Genomic DNA, 23,901 nt, shown 5'->3' on the forward strand with positions numbered 1-23,901 from the left:
ATGACTTACAAGTGAATGAATGATAAAATAATTCCACCTACTGATAAGTGCTGTAAATAAAACGGCAACCTGACAGTTTCAGCAGTTGTGGGAATGGGCCCTTAGCTGAGGGATCGGGAAAAGCCTCTGAGGACATGACATTTGAGCTGAGGCCCAGTTAGAACAGCGAGCAAAGGCCCTGAACAGGAATGAGTTGAGATTTCCCATGGAGAAGCAGACAGGCCGACCTGTGTGCCTACAGCAGAGCACCCTCATAGCCAGAGAGTTGGGCAGGGCTGCTGTGGGGCCTTGAGGGCCGGGTCAACTGGGGATTTTTACTCAGTGTTCAGGGTGCCCGTCAGGAGTGAGTGGTGTTGCCTCTCTGGTGCCCTTCGTGCTGTCAGAGGCAGCTCATCTGCCAAGTTGCTGTCTAGGAGGTTTTACATAAGCTGCACGTTTACACCTGACTTCTCCGTTCTGGCTCGGCTTCAGCCTCCCCTGGGCAGCTTTTCAAAGTCCTGAGTCCTGTATCAGAATCGCCAAGGGTGGCTTCCCAGGAGGTCTGCCATGCTGCAGACTTTAGACTGTCTTTCTCATTCCCTGTGCCCTGGCCTGCCCTCGGGCTGCATGCCTTGGTAAAGCCTGCAGCTGACATCTTGGCGCCTGCTCACCTGGGCCCGGTGCTCTCTTTCAGGTGGTTTTGATCAACGCCATCAAAGATGTAGCCAAGGCCCTTTCCGATCTCATCAGTGCTACCAAGGGAGCTGCCAGCAAGCCAGCGGACGACCCTTCCATGTACCAGCTCAAGGGGGCCGCCAAGGTAGAGTGGGGCACTGGCTGGGGACGAGCACCTGAGTTCTCTTCTCACTTAAAGGAAAGAGAAGTGTCCTTGCTCATAGCATGCGATCCAGAAGTAAAAGGAGTAGGGGCTGAACCTGAGACACTGCACTATCTGAGTTCATTCTTTCTTCCTGTGCAGGTGATGGTGACTAATGTCACCTCCCTCCTCAAGACTGTAAAGGCGGTGGAGGATGAGGCCACCCGGGGCACCAGGGCGCTTGAGGCCACAATCGAATGCATAAAGCAGGAGCTTACGGTAAGGAGCCAGCAGTTACCTTCCTTGGGTACCAGAGTCCCACAGCTGACCCAAGTGAGAGTTCATTTGAGGTTTTTTTTACCAATGAGGTTTTACCTAAAACACCTGGACTGAGAATGCCCCTTCACCTGCCTGCTGCTAGTTTTATATAATTGAGACCCCATGTGTCACTGAGTTTGGCTGGGATTGATGTGTAATTGTAATCAAGGAGTTAATTGAAAGGTATCACTTAGGACTATTCAGGTTTAGTTCCACTAAAGTTATAGCACAAAATCAAAGGATTGTCAACGATTCCTGGAAAAAGGGAAAGTCAGTATGACTGCGCTTACCTGGAGCATTAATCCTGTGAACAGTGCACAGCCTCTCTTGATGCACAGTGCTCTTGGTACCCGCACACATGCAGAATTGGAAGTCTGCCGTTTGCTATTGGAAAAGCCTGGAAGCCTTTACCTGAGACACTTCCCTTTAAAATCCAGCTTCCTTCCGTTGGAGTCATCTGACGTAAGAGAAATTGACCTTGTTCGTTTCTGACTTGTTCCAGCATTGCAGAGTTAAGGACATTCTGGAGTCACTGCAATGTGGATGATGCCTGCTGTTCTTATGATCCCACAATGGTTGTGGATTGGCTCATTCTAATATGCCGAAAATGAGTAGCTTCAAACAGATTTCTTTTTGATAGGAGGTCTGATCACAGATTCAACTTTTTGGGGGAAGAGGGATACCTGCCTTTGCTGCCAGTTGTTCTGCACCTTTAAAGGGTCACCTGCAAAGGCAACCCTAGAGCACTGGAAACAATAGTAGAGCAATTCCGCAGGGTTTGGGTGACAAACTTGGGTTTTCTTGTCATATCGTTAATGAATCTAGCCTTGACTGATGTTGCGCTCAGTTCATGCTTTAAAGGAGAAACTAAAAAATACAGGAGTAACTGGAAAACTGATGGTGCCATAAGTACCACTGTCTGGCACTCACCTGGCTGCACAGGCTGAGTGTTTGCTACCAAAATCCAGACACAGCTCCTTTTTTGTTTTTTGTTTATTTTTAATTTTTGTGGGTACATAGTAGGTGTTTATACTTAGGAGTTACATGAGATATTTTGATAACAGGCATGCAATGCATAATAATCACATCAGGATAATTGGGGTATCCATCACCTCAAGCATTTATCCTTTGTGCTACAATCCAATTATACTCTTTTAGTTATTTTTAAATGTACAATTATTTATTACTGTAGTTACTCTCTGTGCTATCAAATATTAGGTCTTACTCATTCTTTCTATTTTTTGTACCCATTATCCCTCCCCACTTTCCCACCCGCAACCTCCCACCTCCCTACTACCCTTCTCAGCCTCTGGCAACCATCCTTCTACCCTCTATCTCCATGTGTTCAATTATTTTAATTTTTGCTGTCACAAATAAGTGAGAACATGCAAAGTGTGTCTTTCTGTGCCTGGCTTATTTCACTTAACATAATGACCTCCAGTTCCATCCATGTTGTTGCAAATGACAGGATCTCATTTTTTTTTTTCCTATGGCTGAAAGTACTCCATTGTGTGTGTGTACCACAGTAGCCAAGATTTGGAAGCAACCTAAGTGTCCATCAACAGATGAATGGATACACATATACAATGGTACACACACACACACACACACAATATTGAAGAGGTATCTGCACTCGCATGTTTATTGCAGTTTACTTCATATATATTTCATATATATAATCTTGGCTATTGTGAATAGTGCTGCAGTAAACATGGGAGTGCAGATATCTCTTTAATAAACTGATTTCCTTCCTTTTGGGTGTATACCTAGGAGTAGGATAGCTGGATCATAAAGTAGCTCTAATTTTAGTTTTTTGAGGAATCTCCAAACTCTTCTCCACAGTCGTTGTACTAATTTACATTCCCACCCACAGTGTACAAGGGATCCCTTTTCTCCACATCCCTGCCAGCATTTGTTATTGCCTGTCTTTTGGATATAAGCCATTTTAACTGGGGTGAAATGATATCACATTGTAGTTTGATTTGCATTTCTCTGATGATGAATGATGTTGAGCACCCTTTCATATGCCTGTTTGCCATTTGTATGTCTTCTTTTGAGAAAGGTCTATTGAGACCTTTTTCCCATCTTTTGATCGGATTATTAGATTTTTTTCCTGTAGAATTGTTTGAGCTCCTTACACAGGCTAGTTATTAACCCCTTGTCAGATGGGTAGTTTGCAACTATTTTCTCCCATTCTGTGGGTTGATTGTTTCTTTGCTGTGCAAAAGCTTTTTAACTTGATGTAATCCCATTTGTCTATTTTCATCAGCTATACTATTCTGGAGTAGATGTTTTTTTCCTTCAGCACTTTAAATATGTCATGCCACACTCTCCTGGCCTGTAAGTCTTCCGCTGAGAAGTCTGCGGCTAAGCATATTGAAGTTCCATCGTGTGTTATTTGTTTCTTTTCTCTGGATGCTCTTGGGATCCTTTCTTATCCTTGACCTTTGGGAGTTTGATTATTCAACTCCTTGAGGTAGTCTTCTTTGGGTTAAATCTGGTTGGTCTTCTCTAACCTTCTTGTACTTGGATATTGATCGCTTTCTCTAGGTTTGGGAAGTTCTCTTTGCATAAACTTTCTACCCCATCTCTTTTTCTACCTCCTTTTTAAGGCCAATAACTCTTAAATTTGTCCTTTTGAAGCTATTTTCTAGATCCTGTGGGCATGCTTCATTATTTTGTATTCTTTTTTGTCTCCTCTGACTATGTTTTCAAATAGCCTGTCTTCAAACTCACTAATTATTTCTTCTGTGTGATCAGTTCTGCCATTAAAAGACTCGTATGCATTCTTCAGTATGTTAATTGCATTTTCAGCTCCAGAATATCTGCTTGATTCTTTTTAATCATTTCAATTTCTTTGTTAAATGTATATGATAGGATTCCAATTCCCTCTTTGTGTTATCCTGAATCTGAGTTTCCTCAACACAGCTCTTTTGATTCCTTTGTCTGAAAGGTCACACATCCCCAGGATTAGTCCCTGGTACCTTATTTAGTTGATTCAGTGAGGTTATGTTTTCCTGGATGCTTATAGGTGTTCATTTGTGTCTAGACATTGAAGAGTTAGGTATTTATTATAGTCTTCACAGTCTAGGCTTGTTTGTACCCGTCTTTCTTGGGAAGGTTTTCCAGGTACTCAAAAGGACTTGGATGTTATGATCTAAGCCAAATCTGCATCGGGGGGCACACCAAGCTCAGTAACACTGTAGTTTTTGCAGACTCACAGAGGCACCACCTTGATGGTCTTGGATAAGATCCAGAAGAATTATCTGGATTACCAGATAATTACTTTCTCCCAAACAAATGGAGTCTCTCACTCTGTGCTGAGCCTCCTGAAGCTAGGGATGGGGTGGCACAGGCACCCCTGTGAACACAGCTTCTGATATGCATAGGCAGGCCTAATGGTGGTGATCGAAGAGACTTGAAATTTGGAGCTATGCTGGGAAACTACAGACACATGGGTTATTCTAAGTGTACCGGTGTGATTTAAAATTCACCCAGAGGCCAAGCGTGGCGGTGCATGCCTGTAATCCCAGCACTTTGGGAGGCTGAGGCAGTAGGATTGCTTGAGCCCGGGAGTTTGAGCCCAGCCTGGGCAACATAGGGAAACCATATCTCTACAAAAAATTAAGAAGTTGGGCGGGTGTAGTGGCATGAACCTGTAGTCCCAGCTACTCAGGAGGCTGAGGTGGAAGAATCACTTTAGCCCAGGAGGTTGAGGCTCCTGTGAGCCGGGTTCACTGAATTTTATGCCGACTGAATAAAATTTACCCAGATCGTGGGTTTCCATGCAACACGTGTCATGAGGATCACATTAGTGTGAAGGACTGCGTGTGGCCTTCATTCCACTGTAACATTCAAGGGTGAAGTGGGGATTTGGGATCTTAGACTGCTTAATTGCAGCTGCCCATTTTCACGGGGCAGTGATGTTTGACAGTGGTTGGCATTCTGTGGGATACCGACTGAGCCCGCTCTTCTGCATCAGGGAGGCCTTCCTTGCTGAAACATGGTTGCCTAGGGCTGAAGACAGGGCAGCCCCACCTGGGCTAGGGGCCCTCATGTAGGGACAGATGCACATTCAGCACACATCCAGGGTACCAATTGCTCATGTTAGAGAGCCAGAACAGATGAGCATGAAGCAGAAATGGGATATTGACTTACCATGATGAATTTATTTCAGCCTCTCTAAAGGGAGTGGGTGGGTAGATTGCTAAATAATTCACAGTGTCACCATGGCACACTCGACATGAACACCTCTGCACAATTATGCAGTTATATTTCTAAGACAGGCTAAGAATAGAAGGAGCTGATGCTTCATTTCCCCCAACCTCACATCCCCTTAGAGACAGAGAGGTGAGTCCTGAGTGATGCGGCCAGGTCAGTCCTACCCTGAAACCAGCACTGGAACTGAGTGTTTATGGAAACTGCCAAAGCACCAGCAGGGATGGGGGAAGAGAACGATGAAGCCATGCAACAACCTTTCACAGGATGGGTAGTGTGTAAATATTGGGTGTCAGTTTCTGCAGACCAACAGGGGAACACTCTAGATACGTCTCCCTCACCATATTGTTCCCGTGAATGCTTAGTATAGGACAAGAGGTTTGTCCAGGAGAATCTTGAAAACAAGAACCATATTACTGTACTCAGATTTCTAATTTCCTGCCATGCAACAGTTTCTTCCAGTTACTGGCTCAGATTTCAGACACAAGCTACAGCCTGGTTGGAGAAGAATAAATTATTTTTTTCTTTTCCTTTTTTATTTTTTTAACCTCTCTGTTTCTGACTTCCAGTTGTTCCAGTCAAAAGATGTACCTGAAAAGACATCATCACCTGAAGAATCCATAAGGATGACGAAAGGCATCACCATGGCAACAACCAAAGCCGTGGCAGCTGGAAACTCGTGTAGACAGGAGGACGTGATTGCTACTGCCAACCTGAGCCGGAAAGCCATTTCAGATATGTTGACGGCTTGCAAGGTAAAGACCTTGGCATTGTTTTGGATGCATAGATGATTCTCTGTCATGACTGGGTTGCTTGGTGTAGTCTGAAGAGGGGAGGGGCTCAGAACCTTAAACTTTGTAATAAAAATGCACACAGGGACAGTTGTGGTGGCTCATGCCTGAAATCCCAACACTTTGGGAGCTGAGACAGGAGGATCGCTTGAGACCAGGAATTTGAGACCAGCCTGGGCAACACAGTGAGACCTCATCTCTTAAAAAAATTTTTTTTAAATAAGCAAGTGTGGTGGTGTGCACCTGTCGTCCTAGCTACTCAGAAGAGTAGCTATAGCAGGAGGATCACTTGAGCCCAGGAGTTCAAGGCTGCAGTGAGCTATGATTATGCTGCTCCACTCCAGCCTAGGTGACAGAGCAAAACCCTGTCCCTTTAAAAAAAAAAAAAAAAAAAACACGCTGAATATGGCATATGCACCAGCCTGTGGGAAATGACTCTCTAAGGCAGTTTTGTGTTTGAGAGGGGATGGAGTCAGCCCTGCTGGCCCTAATTCTCCCACTTCATTCTAGTTCTTCCTAAATAGGCAGGAGGCCTTTTTGCAGAGTGTGGTGGAGGCCTCTCCGAGGGTGGTGGATAGGGACTGCAGCACTTGGTTCCAGCTCCTCCAAGTGGAAACTGTTCGCTCTTCTGCTGGACCCTTTCTTACCTCCATAGGTCAGCCATTGTGCACTAGGAGAGGTGTTGCCATCCCCGGTGAGGAAGTGAGTTGGAGGAATACAGCGGAACTTGGGGAGCTACTTTTCGCAGTCTGTGCTAGACATCTTGGAAAAATTCCTCTGCTCCTTGGGTGGATAGTTGGGGCAACTGCCCTGAGCCTGTGCTTGGTGAGGGAGCTGTGGAGACCCAGGGTCTGGAACCTTTATTTTTGATCTATTAGGAAAGTGAACTGTAAGAGCCCCCACCCCAGGCCTTCACCCTTCTAGGGACAGCCTTGCCCCCAGGGACTCTGACTTCTGCTCTGCGATCGATTGATGATCCCCTGCCATGGTGAGTGAGGGCGGGCATTGACCCGGAATTGAAGACCTGCTCCTACAGCGTGGGGTCTGAGGGAACAGAGCCATTCTTTGTGGTAAAGTGAGTTCAGCTGGAGTTGCTGCTGCAGGATCCAACTCTTACATCATCTTGGTGGCTCCTCAGAAGGAGAGGGAGGTACAGAAGGGAGCAACGAGGGAATTTGTGTGCAAGGGCCCAACCCCGGGAGACAGTACCACATTTACGGGACCCCTGGGTGTGATGGAGGGTGCAGAGAAGAGGGTGGGCTGGAAGAAACAGGGCTGGAAAGACTCCACTTTCAGAAAGGACCCAGGGCTGCTAGATCAGGGAGGTAGGACTCTGTCTCTCTCTCTTGAGGCTGCAAGTATTGGCCACTTGGATATGCTCGATGGAGTCCACCTACCAGAAGTGATAACTGCCGAAGGGGTTACATCCTCTATCAGAGAGGAGTATTTGCCTAGCAAGATAAGGCCTGCGTGCATTGTGGTGTACACACACGGCACCCCAGAATTTTAGAAGGGCTGTCATAGATATTCTCTCATTTCATCCCATATGAGAAAGGCAAGAGTAATGATTCTATTTGTCACATGATGAAGTGGGCTCAGAGAGAGAAGTGGCATGACCAAGGTCATACAGCTATTTACTATCAGAACCAGAACTGAAATTGGCTCTCCTGCGTCCTCAGCCACTCTGCTTCTGCTACTCAGGGCCTCCCAGATGTAGTGCTCAAGGTCGCTATGGTTGATGCGTGGCAGACGCTTTTGTCCCCAAGCTACAGACGTGAACAGGGGAAACTGAACAGAAAAAAGAAAACCGTGATTAAATGGTCTTTTTAAAGGGAATGCAGCTCAGATTTTTAAGTCTCTCCTAACATGTGCTCCCCTGTTTTCTGGGGAGGAGCTCAGGTAGAACAGTGTGGGTGCTGTTTGGCCATCCTCAGCTCCTCTCTGTCATCTTGGCCCCAGGTCACATTATCTGGGCTTTGCAGGACAAGGTAGCAGCCAGAGCGCTGAAGCCTGAACGTCAGCTTCACCCACCAAAATCAGACTCGACAGGAGTCACTGCTGAGGCCTGATGCTCCTGTTAGGATAGGACTGACTTAGCGAACTTACTAACATTTCTGCTTCCCTTGGTCTCCTGTATCCCTCACCCCTTTGCAAAAGGAAATGAGGTCTCTGGCCGAAAGGGAGTGCATGCAATAATGCATAGACAGGAGAACTGGGGTGCTGAGTGGTAGTCAAGACGGAAGCCTTACGTGCCAAGCAGAAGGGCCTAGTCGCCCTAGTCCAGCTCTGCCTTTTCCCTGGCTACCCTACTCAGCCCACACACGGAGGGGCAGAAAATTACATACTGGCTCTTCTTAGAATGGAAGGATTACTGCGGTTCCTTAGGCAGAAAGACTTACCTAAACCCTAAGTTAATTCTCATGCATATTTCTTTCTGGTCTTACTTTCATGTGCACACGTGTATATTAGATGTAATTTTATATCTACTATTATGATTAATGTTATAAAGCTATTTCTGTGTTGCTATATTGCTGACTTTTTAATGACTGCAAAGTACCTTTAATGAATATTATCTTCCCACTGTTGACAGATATTTAGGCTGTCTACATTTTTAAAAAATCATGAACTTTACTGCAGTAAACATCTTTGGGCATATCTGTTTTTTTCTGTGCTTTGGATTATTTCCTTAGGCAAGATTCCCAGAAATAGAACTAGTGGGTCCAATAGTATGAGTTTAATTAGTGCCAGATTATTCTCCCAAAGGGTTCTACCTGGTTACAGAACCCCCAGCAGTGCACGCAAGCACCTCAGCTCCACCTCACCCACTCCCTGCACAGGGGCTTGCACATAACCTGCTGGAAGTGACTCTGAGTAGCATCTGGGCCTGTGTCTTCCCACAGTGTTGTCTCATCAATCAGACGCGGGGCGTTGTGCTTCTCCGTTCGCGGCACAGGGGTATAAGGATGAATAACAGGTGATGGTGGGTGGCTGGGAGCATGGCTCTTGGTTCCTGCCTCTGAGCCCATTAGTCCTCAGATGAGGAAAACCTAGCTCATATATAACATGCTGGCCATGAGAATTAGCCCCACTCTGTCCAGGAATTGGGGGGAAGTCAAGGCGGGAGCCCAAGGTATTCCCATCAGCACTCCCGTTCCTAGGAAGAGGGGCTTGAGTGGATAAAACGTGGATCCTGGTCTTCGCCCTCAGCCTTTACCTTTTGTCCTAATGTGTGATTTGTATTTGTCCTGATTAGTGATATCTTTGTAGTTTTAGGTATTTCTGCAAGCCCCTCAGTTTCTTTCCAGAGGGAAGCTGTAGAAGGAAGGGGTAGGGTTGCTAGTTTTAACAAATACAAAATAGGGTGTCCCATACTTGCTAAAAATTTTTTTTCATCGATTATCTGAAATTCCAATTTAACTGGGTGCATTTTATCTGGTGACTCTGAATGGGTATCCCTTCAGAAATGATGTCATCATGAATGACTCAAGTTAGCAGGTCATAAGTACAAGAAAAAAGCTCAAGATGCTCTGTTAAGCATGTGTGCTGGTTTGTGTATCTCGACTTTTGTGTAACATGAGATGAATTATGGTGCCTCTAGGGTACTGGGGAGCTCGCTATCTGGAGTTTCCCAGGAGCTAGAGGGCCCGGTCACAGAGGCCTCACAGACTGTAGCATGGTCAGGCCCAGGGGTGAGAGCCTGGGCTTCATTAGCCTGTGAGCAGAGAGGGGCTTTCAGGACCCCTTAAGCTGCTAAAGAGAGGCAAGGCTGACCCTAGGTCAGTACGTCTCCAGCTGTAAGCACTGATCATGAATCTTGCTGGATGTTTTTGTGCATGTGGAATTTTTTGCATTTCAAAAAAATGTGGGGTGGGAAAAGGAGGAACAAAGGTCCAGATTGAGCTGTTTCTATCATCTGGCTGCAGGGCACTGACAAAGTCTACGCACAGACTGCATCAGCGGGCCTGCTGTGGGCAGGTGGGAGGGACTGCATCAGCGGGCCTGCTGTGGGCAGGTGGGAGGTGGCAGGAGGATGTGGAGGAGAGATACCTCTTCTGTCCAGAGAGTCAGGGCAGTTTCTCGAGGTCACCAGGGTTAAGGTCTCCTGCCTCTGAGTCTGGGACTGCCCAATACTGCTGGCTTTTCCCATGTTAAGATTTCAACCTTCCTTTGTCCCTCCAGCAAGCATCCTTCCACCCCGATGTCAGTGACGAGGTGAGAACCAGAGCCTTGCGTTTCGGGACGGAGTGCACCCTCGGCTACTTGGACCTCCTGGAGCACGTCTTGGTGGTAAGAAAGCGCATGAGTCAGGGCTGGGTAGTAGCTGTGTCCCCCCAGCTGCCCTGGCTGATTGGAACTATGCTTTCTTTGGGAGGACCTCTCTCAGAGCCCTGTCCAGTGCCACTGTGAGGCTGGGACTGGATTGAACTGGAATCTCCCCTGGTGCACTGATCCAGCACACTGAGCTAAAAAGTGCAGTCTGGATGAAGTTGCAGTTAGAATTCAGGAAAGCCCAGTTCTCTTGTGCACCCGAAAGGCAGGATTAGCATGTAAAAGAAGAGGGAGCAGAGTAAGTGGGTGGGAGGCCAGTGCCAACCTGAAAAAGTATCACGAGGTCTTGTTTAGAAGCCCCCAGTACATCCTGCAAGGACACAGAAGGCTTCTGACAGAGCCATGCCAGCCTCCGTGGCATGTTAGGGAGGCTGCCATTGCTACGGGTGACCCACCAGCCCTTCACAACTTCCTCCCATCCTCGAATGAATGGCTTAGATCCCATCAAGAATGACTCCCCCAGCCTAGTGTGCCCAGTGTGGAGCTGGGTTAAGAAGGCATGAACAGAAGACACCAGGCAGGGGCGTAGATGGTCATGGCGCGTGGGCTGCCCACGTGGGAGCCTCAGTTTGTGCAGTTCCTAAGGAGGCTTGACTCACTACACACTCTAAGGACCAAACCACGGAGCACCAAGAAGTATCTACAGTGTGCATCTGTCTCTGTTGAGTTCAGGAACCATGTTGAGAGCCATGTAAGGTCCAGGGCAGGCCTCGATAGTCAGGGACACCCCCAGAAGAGAGCTGATGATGTCTCCCCTGCATCACTGCCCTTGCTCTTACCAAACCTAACGAAAGAGATCCAACAGGCCACCTTTAGATACATAATTCACATATCTAGAGGAGGAATGCCAAGCCCTTCATTTGCTGGGCATTCTCAAGTTTTCTCATTCTGTCCTTGTGCAGCTACGAGGCGTATAGGCCAAAGGAATGATCTGAGACCCAGAAAGCTTGTCCCTTGGTTGAAGTCACCCAGCTATTCAGCAACAGAGCTGGATCCAAATCTCAATTCTTACTATTCCCAGCTGTGTGCATTTCACTGCCTCCTCCTTAGAAATAAATTATCTGCTGATGCTAAACGTTTGAGGTCATTTAAGGGATCGTTATTTTTATTCTTTATCCAGGTAACTGTGGTCAATTCTGAAGTGCATTTTCTGGGAAAGTAGCCAGTCTGGGGTTACTAACATTGAGCTCGCAAAGTCTGAACCCTTGTGAATAGAGATCAGTGTATCATATGGAGGCCAAGGAAAGACATCTTAGCCAGTCAGCATTCACAGGCAAGAGCCTCCAGCTAGACACGTTGGGATATAGTTAAAGTGTTCAGTCTGTAGGTGTGCCTAGCAGGAAATTCAGGTTAAAGAGAACACCAGCAAGGCTTTCCAAAGACCTCTTTTTCATTATGGAACAATATATTCTGAGTCATATAGAACCTTGTTATAACTAAGAATTGGACAATAGGGTGCAATCAGTAGATTTAGGAGCCTCAAGTTCAAATCCTGGTTCTGCCACATAAGTAGCTACACGGCCACTGTCTTGTCTGGGGTGCAGTTTCCTCAGATGTTAAACACGCAGTTTATTAAGGATGAAATGAGCATGTCTGGAAACCCAGGGCTTTGTGGCCAACCTAACATTTGCTGAATGCCTTATTGAAACCTGCCGGGCGCGGTGGCTCACGTCTGAATCCCAGCACTTTGGTAGGCTGAGGCTCGTAATCACTTGAGGTCAGTAGTTCAAGACTAGCCTGGCCAACATGGTGAAACCCCATCTCGACTAAAAATATAAAAATTAGTCAGGCATGGTGGTGGGTGCCTGTAATCCCAGCTACTCGGGAGGCTGAGGCAGGAGAATTGCTTGAACCTGGGAGGTGGAGGTTGCATTGAGTCAAGATCACACCACTGCACTCCAGCTTGGGTGACAAAGCAAGACTCCATCTCAAAAAAAAAAAAAAAAGAAGTCTGCTACTGGGAAGGTGCCGTTTCTGGCTAGTGGATGGTACTTGCTAACGGTGGGCTTGCAGTAGCAGTGCCCTCTGCCTCCTAAATGGGAGCTCTCCCCCTATGCTCCATTTCTCCTTATTTTTCCTCTCTCATGCTTTTGCTTTTGTCTTATTCATTTTGGGGGAAGGGAGGAGATACAGGGATCCTTGTATTTCTATTTCACCACTTCTCCCCAGTTCCATTTCTGAGTTGAAGCAGATTTTCTCCAGCACCTGTGCAGCACTGATAATGTACATGACGTCTGTGGGTCCAGGCCCTGCGCACATGGGCCTCAGGTTGGCGATCTGTACCTTGGCCCTTGGTGAGTCATTTAACAAGAACCTCACTGTGTGGGGTCTGCCTCCAGCTTTATGTCTGACACATACACAGGCCTGGATGCAAATGGAGTGAAGGTCTCCCCTTTCACTCTCCAGCAAAAATACAGCTTATTTTAGGGAGAGGAATTCTGTCTGCGTAAGGAAGGGCAGGTGCCAGCACTTGTCTTAGGGAGAAGTTTCTCTCAGGGGGAAGGAAAACGGAGCTCTAACAGGGTCACTTCCCTGACCACATGCTGACCTTAAACCCTATCCCAGTATCCGGGAATGAGGTGTTGGATCTGCTCAAGTGCTTCCTTTCTCCTCACTTCCCCTCTCCATGCCCACCTTGTTTGGGTGAGCAAAATAAGACAAGGCTGTCTTATCTATATGGTGTGCATCTGTCTGAGGGGCGGGCAGGTGGCTGGCCTCCGCCTGAGGGGAGGACGAGAGGTCCAGGTTCTCTAGGAACATTGCAGAAGGTCTGGGAACAGTCCCAGGCCACACATTCAGAGACTCCTGCTTAGTGGCCACTCAGTCGCTATGTCAGCATCAGCCCTGATGGTAAACGGCAGCTTTTTCTGTAACAGGAAGAAGGTCACTTGCTGCAGGGAGACCCAGCATCACAGGTCATTCAGGAGGTTTCATCTCATGGAGGCTGGAGATTGGAAGGAGGGAGAGTGACCACTACTTTCTTTCCCAGGGCCTAGGCAAGAACAGATTGCACTTTGTGGCCAGACGTGCTTCTCTGATGACCGTTGACATTGTAGTTGATTGCTTTTCTGTTATGGATTCTTCCTTGTATTTTCTGTAGAATCAGGACTCTTTTTTTTTTTTTTTTTTTTTTTTTTTGAGACGGAGTCTCGCTCTGTAGCCCAGACTGGAGTGCCGTGGCCAGATCTCAGCTCACTGCAAGCTCCACCTCCTGGGTTCATGCCATTCTCCTGCCTCATCCTCCTGAGTAGCTGGGACTACAGGCGCCCGCCACCTCGCCCGGCTAGTTTTTTGTATTTTTTAGTAGAGACGGGGTTTCACCATGTTCTCCAGGATGGTCTTGATCTCCTGACCTCGTGATCCGCCCGTCTCGGCCTCCCAAAGTGCTGGGATTACAGGCTTGAGCCACCGAGAATCAGGACTCTTAAACCTTACGTGTTACAAACTTGGGTGGTTGATATATCTGTTAAAAGCCTGCCAGCTGAGTTTCTTGTCTTCATTGTATACAATTATTGTCATTGTAGTTCGTCACTGGGGTAGAAATATCAGTGTCCTAGTTCTCTAAGGCCATTCAGAGGTTTCTGGTAGCTGGTACTAAAATGAAATCACTAATAGGAAGAAAAGCTAAATGATAGTAAAACTATTCCTATAAAAGAAACAGAATCTATCTCATCTTTTGTGATAAGGATTTTCCCCCTTGAGACTGAAAAGATCCAAATATATTTTAAAGATAAAATTGTTAAAAGTTAGCAACTAAATGTGAGAAGCAATAGAAAGGAAGATTAAAAGTTACCTCCAAAGTTCTCCAGCTTCAAGATTAGGATCATGGTAATGCTACTGACAGAGCAAGACAGAAGAAAGGGAGATTGTATAGATAAAATCTATAAAATTTACAATGTGCCTAAGTTTTATTAGGCACACTGTGCATTTGATACATTCTCTAGATGTAAAGATGGAGGAGGAGATATAGTTCTAGTGCTGGCAGTTGAAGGCTTTTATTCATGTATATGGGTTTTTTGTTTTTTGTTTTTGTTTGAGACGGAGCTTTGCCCTTCTTGCCCAGGCTGGAATGCAATGGCGTGATCTCAGCTCACTGTAACCTCCGCCTGCTGGGTTCAAATGATTCTCCTGCCTCAGCCTCCCGAGTAGCTGGGATTACAGGCAAGAGCCACCAGGCCTAGCTAATTTTGTCTTTTTTGTAGAGATGGGGTTTTACCATGTTGGCCAGGCTGGTCTCGAACTCCTAACCTCAGGTGATCTGCCCACCTTGGCCTCCCAAAGTGCTGGGATTATAGGCATGAGCCACTGGGCCTGGCCAATATGGAGTTTTATTAAGAGCATACAGTACAGACATATAGAGTCAAGGCTAGATCTTGAGAAAGCATGAATCAGTAGAAGCCAGGAAAAAAATTGGAGAAATAATGGAAAAAAGAGAACTTCAGAAATAGTCACTGAAAGAAGGGGAATACAGGAAAAAGACTTATCATTTGGGCTTTATGGTTGATTCATTAAGTCATCGTTTATTTTATTGACTTCCTTCCATAGACCACACAAAAGAAATACAAGCTAAGCACATAATGACCCCTGCCTTCAAGTAGCTCCCAATCCATTTATAATCTAGTCAGTCTCCCTCAGTGGTCTTGGTTGTTGTTTATAGAATGTTAAAGAGTAAAACAATCAAAGATACAACTATCAGAAAAAAAAAAGAATTCTCCCCCTTGAGGGTGACAAGTGCTGATGGCTCTGACATCCGAGGATGTGAATGAAATAGCATTATGTATGTATTTATTTACTCATTTGTTCATGTTCATGTATTTATTTTTGTTCCTTAAAAAGCAAGACAGTCTTTGAAGAGTATTTTCTAATAAAAACTATAGGCGGAAAACAAGGTTCTGTTTCTAGGGAATTGTCATAAACATATAAAAAATACATGTTCCTGGTGAAAAATTATAGAAACCCCCACAACCGTATTCGGTCACCTAAATTGTGATAACATTGGTCACTGTCTTAGGGCTGCTGCCAAAAATACGTTCCCATTCACACCGTTAGCTTTAACTTCTAGAAATCTGGGTTAAAGTAAGGATAAGAAAGAGGAGTATTGTTTTACACTGAGAGTCCTGCAAGCCACAAGACTGACAGGCCAGTGCTGTGTGAACACCCAACAAGAAATGAGGAAAAGGAGAATGCCCAAACCTGCGAAGTAGTGTTCATTTTCAGAGGGGATTCTAACGACAACCAGAAAATGAAAGCCAAATTGCCAGTCTGGAAAAAGACATCAGAATTTTGTTGAAATTCTTTTTAGGGTAGAAGAAAAGAATGTCTAGTAAAATGGGATTAGTTATTTGCAGGTGATAGATTTAAAAAGCAATTAAAAACCAGAGATTTTGATTCTCTCTGTCTGTCTGTCTGTCTCACACACACACACACACACACACACACACACACACACTCACTCACTCACTCACTCTGCCCTTCACTCTGTTCTTTGGTCTCTGCAGAAAGACTATGTATGATCATATGACCATGGCCTCTCCATTCTGAAAAAGAGTCGACTTAAACCAGACTGTACCTGTAGCTCTTAGGGTAGTCTTCCTGAAATGCTTGAAAAATTGATCCCCTGTTTTTAACAATTTAAGGAGAATCACCGGCGATTCCTGAGAGCTGAAGAAAGGTCAGATAATTGTTCATTTTTTATAAAAAGGGAAAGAGAAAATTCCAGAAGTCAAGGTTTAGAGAAAGTGTCCAGCAATCTGCAGAAATAAGTTGAGGTCATTTTCAGTTGGTACGAGGAGAATCGGGGGTCCTCTTCAGTGAGTTGCTTTTCTGAAATCTCGGCACATGAAAATATGCATGAGTTTATGGTGTCCTCGCCTTGTTCGGTTATAATATCTAGAGCCAAGGATTCTTAACCTTTTATGGCTGGTTTGTATACTTTAGTTTTTCTTTGGAAAATGCTTAAATAAATACAGAAACTAATAGCAGCATCCATGTACCCACCATCTATGATTGACTAATTTTGTTAACAGTTTGTCCTATTTGCTTCAGATGCTTATATTTTAAAGAAACATATCAGTAATAAAGTTTGTATCTATTCCCACTCCCATTCCCTCTTTCCCCCTGTTATAGATGCCAGTGACTGTCCCGATTTCAGCGTTCTTCATCTTTTGTGGGTCATGGGCCCCTTTGAGCTAGAAGCCCTGGGTCCTTTCCTGCCTTCTGCAACCGTCATCAAAGAAACATCAGCACAGACACACAGAATGATCCTCAAACTGTTAAGAGGAGTCACAGACCCACAAAACCGAGTTAGAACCTTTTGGTATTTAGAGACTGTAAATGGAGAACCCCTGCCTGGGGAATCCTTTAGATAATTCAGTTAACTTTCAACAAACATAGGATCTAATTTGGACAGAGCCATCTCCCCACTGCCCTGAGAGCTGCTTTATGACGCTTTAGAGATGTCCTTTTGAATGATGGTGGCCTCCTGCATTTGCTGTGTGCTGGTTTATCGTAGAGGATTTGTATTGCAGGACAAAAAGCAGCTACTTTTCCTCTGCAACTATCACAGTTCAATATTTCTGCAAAACCACAGTTTGAGATCTGTGGCAGGGATAAAATTACCCTCGCTTCCACTGGCAGAGCTTTAATTTGGATCTGTCTATTGTCTGCTATCAGAAATCTTGTTGACTTAATGGCATAATAAAAATAGAACTCCTCCTCGTTATCTAAAGCTCAGGTTCTTTATCGGGGCTGTTCCCTGTCTGCGGGCCGTCATGGTGTACACTGCTCACCAAGGGTGCTCCTTTTAGAAACAAGTCTTTCATCATTCCACTTTGTGAGAATGTTGGTAGAAGTATGTGAACAAACATCCTTCCCTTGTCTTTAGCTTAGGGGAAAATCATTCAATCTTTTACCATTAATTATGAGTGTCCCTACCATACCTTTAACCCTTTGCTTATTCATGCTGTGTTGGCCACTTTAGGGAAACCATTTAACAATGCCTGTGGACTGCTTAGCTCCTGAGATCCTGAGGCATAACTATGAGTAACCTAGTAGTCTTACAGCATATATTGTTTCAGATAAATATGGTACAAGCCTTTTGCAATTAACTGGTGACAAATGCCACCATCTAAGTCTAGAGCAGTGGTTCACAACTATGGCCACATATGAGAGTCACCCAGGGAACTTACAAAAATTCTTATGCCCAGGCCACACACCGGAACAATTCTGTCAGTAGCCCTTTATGTATATATTAATTTATATAATCTCACCACAGCTCTACAAGGGAAGTCTGTTGTGGTCACTTAATAAACTGAGGCTTAGAGAGAGGATAAGTACCTGTACATTGACATTGACTGCTGAACCTATGCCTAACTAAATTGCCTGCCCACTGACTGTCTTGGAAAGGAAAAGGCATTTATCCCCCTTCCTTCTATTTCTCCATGGCTCTGGTGTTCTTTTGGAACTGGTCTAGGAAGCCGTCATAGTAGGACTTGTCCCAATAATGTATTGGTCTACTTTTCATTCATTAATTCATTTGTTCATTCAAAGGTCTGTGTTGAGTTCTTAATATCTGCAGAATGAGATATATATATATATATGTGTGTGTGTGTATATATATATATAGGCCCTAGTGTGAGGGAATGAGAATCACAGAGCAGCTGGAATCATCATGGAACAGTAGCAAATATGAAAGAAGTGTAAAAGATTATAAGAGGAGGGAAGATTATAATAGATGCATGTGAAGTAATGCTCAGAGATTATTGACTAATCCATTTGTGCATATGCATAATGTCATCTATACACTGCTGTGTCTGGGACTGGTCATGGTGTAACCCATTGACTCCTCTGATCTGTTTTTTCCTAAGCTTTCTCTATAGTCATGGTGCAAAGGGGTTAGTCCTGGGTCTAAAAACCATCTTTCCAGATTCCTGAGAAAGACTGTGCTACTCCCTGGGCAGGGGAAAGGAGTGTGGGGCACCAAGAAGGGAATTAACATTTAATGCATGTCTGCTTTGTTCCAAGCATTGTGAGAAATATTCCCCATGATGTGTTATTCCATTTGATCCTTTTTTTTTTTTTTTTTTTGAGATGGAGTCTCACTCTGCCGTCTAGGCTGGAGTGCAATGGTGCAATCTCGGCTCACTGCAACCTGTCTCCTGGGTTCAAGCCGTTCTCCTGCCTCAACCTCCCGAAGAGCTGGGATTACAGGCATCCGCCACCACACCCAGCTAATTTTTATATTTTTAGTAGAGACGGAGTTTCACCATGTTGGCCAGGCTGGTCTCGAACTCCTGACCTCAGATGATCCACCCACCTCAGCTTCCCAAAGTACTGGGATTACAGGCATGAGCCACCATGCCCGGCCTCCATTTGGTTTTTATGCCAGCCCTGAGACAGGCATTATCCCAGCTTTACAGATGAGAAAACAGGTTTAAAACCAGTAATGTATGAAGCCAGGTTTGAACACAAGTTTGTTCATTTCCAAAGCTGATGTTTTGTCCCCTACTCAGAGGCTCCAAAATTGTGCAGAGATAGACAGCAGTTATATTTCTCTCCCGACCGTCTGAACCTTTCTAAATCTGAAGATCACCTTTGGGAAACATGAGAAAGAGATAACAGAAAAGAGCAGTGGAAGAAGAATTTCAACATGAGGAAGGGATAGGATGGTGTGCACCGGAGTTTAGATCCCTGGTGGGAGATGGGGAAGAGCTGTCATCCTGTGTCATAGTTCCATTCATGGATGAGTTTGAGAAGAAATCAGCTGGGGATGTCTTAAAGGTGTTTAGGATTCCCAGGACCTCTTTTTAAATCCATAAAAAACAGAAAGCAAAAGACAAGTTTTAAAAACCTTTGAACTAATTCAAAAGAGGGCAAATCCTCAGGGCCTCTCCCAAGAGAGCTTGCAGTCAGAACTCTGGAAATGGATTGTTTCCTCAAGAATCATCCTCCTGATCAGTGCGTTGTTGCTCACTTAAGGATTTTGTCTCTAGGACTTGAGTGGCACCTTTCCTCTGGTCCTTTATTTTGTCACAAGTACCGATTGGCCCCTAGCCTGGGGCTTTTTGCCTTTACTCAGTATGTTTTTTTAAATTTATTTATTTTTTTTTTTTTTTAAGAGACCGAATCTCTCTCTGTGGCCCAGGCTGGAGTGCAGTGATGCAGCCACTGCTAACTGCAGCCTTGACGTCCTGGGCTCAAGAGATCCTCCCACCTCAGCCTCCTGAGTAGTTGGGACTACGGGTGTGTGCCACCATGCCCAGCCAATTTTTAATTTTTGTTTCAGAGATGAGGTCTTGCTATGTTGACCAGGCTGGTCTTGAACTCCTGGGTTCAAGCAATCCTCCCGCCTCGGCCTCCCAAAGTGCTGGGATTACAGGTGTGAGCCACTGTACCCAGCCAGAATGTTCTTAAAGTTTGGGTAATTTTCAGGTGCATGTGTGTGTTTTATGTACAAATAAAGGACAAATGAAGGTCCAAATAAAAGACAAGTGAGGACTTTGTCTCCTTTATGATCTTTAGGAGCTATGTCAGAGGGGACCTTAGAGGCGCCACTGGTTCCCAACGTTTTATTTCTCACACGGGGAGACTGAAACCCAGTGAGTCTTAAGCGTTTTCCACAAGATTCTGAAGTCACTCGGGACAGAAATGCAACTTAAAACCAGGCTGCCTGACCCCACATCCGCTAGGAGGAATGTGCTGCTTTCTCGTCTCAGTGGTTACTAACCCGCTCATGCCTCTGACTTGTTCTTCACCTGTAGATTCTTCAGAAACCAACCCCAGAACTCAAGCAGCAGCTGGCTGCTTTCTCCAAGCGAGTGGCCGGTGCTGTGACAGAGCTCATCCAGGCGGCGGAAGCCATGAAAGGTAGGCTGGATTCTTGTGTCTTGGCGGAGGGCAGCCCTTCCAGGCAGTGCTAATACAGCAGACTGCACAGAGGAAAAGCACAGCCTGCACGGGCCTTTAGCTGGCAAATGCAGCCGGGAATAGAGTGAGGACTTTCTGCAAGCAAATGGGTTTAGAATTAGCTTGAAAAAGTAACATCTTCTCTGAAGCAACACTCTAGTCTTTGTATTAAGTGCTTCTACTTAAATGGTATCCTCCACCTAGAACTACTCACTTCCCTTAGGAGCCTCCCCATTTCTTTTTTGTCTGCATTTTCATTCATCAGGATATTCTCCTTGAAATAATACTTCATATTTTGAAAATGATACTATCTGACAGCACTGTTTGGACACCCTTTATGCTTACATAGAAGCAGCCAACTCACCTGGGAAAGGTCTTCTCACCAATTTCCTTTACTTTGAATTAAGGTGAGGGGTCATTCCTCCTGGGTTCCAGGGAGAAGAGAATGGCAAATTCCTGTGTGACCTACAGCATAGTCTAGTGTCTCCTGAGGATGCTTGCTTATATTCGTGAGCGTTAAGTTCAAAGTCAAAGCAAGGCTCAAGCCTTGGTCCATGAGATCATTTTTGAAGCTGCCTGGTGACTGCCCTGTGGTAGGGCCATACACACAACTGATTTAGAAAACCAGGATTAGCACCCCCACCCCCATCCAGATGGCCTTTATGAGAGACCGAAGGAAGGTTCCTTAGGACAATGCAGGTCAGGCTCCTGGAGCCTTCATGCATGCAAATCCAGATATTGTTTGTAATTAAGCCAGTGCCCTGAGGTCTGCAGTTACCAAGAATCACTTTCTTTTGGACTGATTCTAGGAACAGAGTGGGTGGATCCAGAAGACCCAACTGTCATTGCAGAAACAGAGTTACTGGGGGCTGCAGCATCCATCGAAGCTGCTGCTAAGAAGTTAGAGCAACTGAAGCCAAGAGCAAAACCAAAAGTAAGTGTTCATTTATGGTTGGCTGTCCGGTGTCAGTGGGTTCTTCCAGTGGGTGGCTGTGAAGTGGAGCGAGGAGTGCTGCAGGGAGCTTGACTCCTTCCTCATGGTCAGATTAGCAAGCGGAAAACCGGATCTACCTGCCCGGCACTGCTTTAGAGTATGGGGGAAAAATGGCTCATGAGTCTAAGTTAACCACCCAGAAAAATACCTGTGTGTGTCCAAAGGAAGAATTGGGGCATTTGCAGTCTTGATTTAGTTCCATTATCTAAAGCAGGTATTGGATGCTTTCTGTCGGAAGTTGCTGTGACTGGAGAGGAGATTGTTAGCCTCCAATTTTCTGGTTTCTCTTTTGCTTTTTACAAAGAAATAGCACTGCTGGGAATCAGAGGGCAATGAGAACTTCAAAAGTGCACCCATTCCAGGCCTTTTCAGTGTATGCTGGAGGTGATGGGTAGCTGGTATGTTTTTTCCACCTTTGTTTGTCATGTAGATAAATGTTTAAAACTTAAGATTATAGGATATGTGAAGAGAAATAGCCATTTAAAGGAAAGAGATACTTTTAGATTAGGCAGGAGGAAGGACGCTTTCTAAATAAAAGGATGACGAGCTACTGCTGTCTGCAGGGGCAAAGCCCCCACCCTGTTAAGCTGATACCTCCTACCCCACCTTCCATGGCTGTCTTCAGCAGGAAAATGGTAGAACCAGAGGAGGCCCCTTTTTCTTCCTATTCAAGTAAGTCCTTGGTGTGGTGCATTGTAACTCACCTATTTCCAAGGACCCAGATATATTAGGAAATAATATTTGGCTTTTCCCCTCGAAAAAGGGCTGGATTCCACCAATTTAAGTATACCTAAAAATTTACCTATTTTTGTAAGACCAAGGGATGGAGTCTGGGCCCTGAAACAGATCAGACCACTCAAAAGCAGTGCCTGGGCCAGTGTAGTGTATGAAATAAACACAGACTGAGTCTGTTCAGCTTGGGAACATTCTTAAAACTTTTGAGTGTTCACAACCAACCTCCTAATAGTCACTCTGGACTTGGTAAAGGCACGTAAACGTTTTCTCATCAAGATGTAACTTAAGGATTTGGGCTTCTGCTTTTGGGGTTTACTAGGGTTCTCTCTGCTGGCCTCTACCTCAGAGTCTTGGGTTGCCTGATATTGCCGAGTTTTTCTTGCAAACTTAAGAGCCAAGTGTGGGTGTTGGGACAACTCCATTTTCTGGTTATGCCTTTGTTTGTGTTTTGTCAGTCAAGTTAATCGTGAATGAAAAGTGTACTTTAAACTGAAGAGTCAACCATTAATTAAGATTTAGAGGTTTGGTGCATAATGTTTTTCCATTTCCTTGTCTGATTTATCACGAGTGGCCTTTCTTGGGGAGGGCTCTGTCCACTAATGCCGAAGCCATGTCAGTTGACACATTCGTTCTCCTGGAGAATTAGCCTGGTGCTAATTCAACATTAACACTTCCCCATATTCTAAGAGCTCCTGTCTCAATGTCTTTCTCTTTGTCCTTCCGCAGGGTCCTTCTGAGCTCTTGTCTGTCCCTGAATCCTGGTTTCCCCCTGTCTGGTCTTTCACCTCACGATTCCAGATGGGAAAACAAAATTATTAAAGTTCCTACCCCATAGGATTATGGTTATAATAATAAGATAGTATAAGAACACTGCCTGACATACAGTGAGACTCAGTAAATAGTAACTATATCACCATTATTATCACCATCATCACTGAAAATATGTGTCTGGGACTTTTTCCCTAGGAAATGCCTGAAAACAGAAAGCTCACATTGTTCAATTGCCAAGCATGTGCCAGGCAGTCTTCTAGGTACTTTATGAGAGTCACTCATCTGATCCTTTCAAAAAGTCCATTAGAATCAGAAGCACAAGAGGCGAATTACCTTGCCATGGTCAGAGCACCGTCACTCAGTTGGGAGGGCTATGTATGGCCCTGGGTGGCAGTTTCAGTCCATACCAGTCCGTTTCCCTACCCCATTGTCAGAGAAGGCTGGTCTAGTCCCACAAGGGCCATTTGTACTTTATGTGTGCCCTTTGAGCTACTAATCCCACCTCTGGGAATCTCTCCTGAGGAGGAAATCAAGAGGGGAAGAAAGTTGTGTGCCTGTGAGAGGGTTGTTCCTTGCAACCTTGTATGTAGTAATGAGCAGTTGGATGTGGACCAAGTGTCTCCTCGAAGGAATATTATGCAGCTATGAAAAATAATGGTTGCTAGGACTGTGTAGCATTAAGAAAATGCTCATGGTATAACAGAAAGGATGCAGAATTATATACTCATTATGATTACAACTCTAAAAGCCCACAGATGAAAAAAAAAAATAAGTAGGGAATGTACAAGAATGAAGATGGAATTGGGATGATGGAAGGGTCTGTGTTTTAACATTTTATAAAACAAAGGTTTAAAAATAACCGCACCTTAAAAATTAATGGTGACTGCTGAAGCGGGCCAGTGAGGACTCCCTACAGTACTCCAGGATCATATAGCCTTTGTGTTTGCATTGAGGATTTTTATAGGAAGGCCAAGGAATCCTTTGGCCAAGGTCAAGGTTACCACAACTGATGATGTGAATCCTTTGTTTGAAGGTTGCTACCTTAG

The 23,901-nt window shown here is 45.1% G+C and overlaps 1 protein-coding gene across 23 annotated transcripts in view; it reads left to right on the plus strand.

Moving 5' to 3' along the window:
• TLN2 (talin 2) overlaps positions 1 to 23,901 on the plus strand; it is a 457,700-nt gene that overhangs the window by 412,648 nt on the left and 21,151 nt on the right. For all 23 annotated transcript variants that reach the window (XM_073995950.1, XM_045395572.2, XM_045395576.2 and 20 more), the window contains 6 exons: positions 674 to 799; positions 959 to 1,075; positions 5,902 to 6,087; positions 10,303 to 10,410; positions 20,211 to 20,316; positions 21,165 to 21,289. In XM_073995950.1, coding sequence (XP_073852051.1) covers positions 674 to 799; positions 959 to 1,075; positions 5,902 to 6,087; positions 10,303 to 10,410; positions 20,211 to 20,316; positions 21,165 to 21,289 — 768 coding nt within the window. The remainder of the gene's footprint in view (positions 1 to 673; positions 800 to 958; positions 1,076 to 5,901; positions 6,088 to 10,302; positions 10,411 to 20,210; positions 20,317 to 21,164; positions 21,290 to 23,901) is intronic.

The sequence above is a fragment of the Macaca fascicularis genome, chromosome 7, assembly GCF_037993035.2.
Source record: "Macaca fascicularis isolate 582-1 chromosome 7, T2T-MFA8v1.1".
In the NCBI taxonomy this organism is placed as follows: Eukaryota; Metazoa; Chordata; class Mammalia; order Primates; family Cercopithecidae; genus Macaca; species Macaca fascicularis.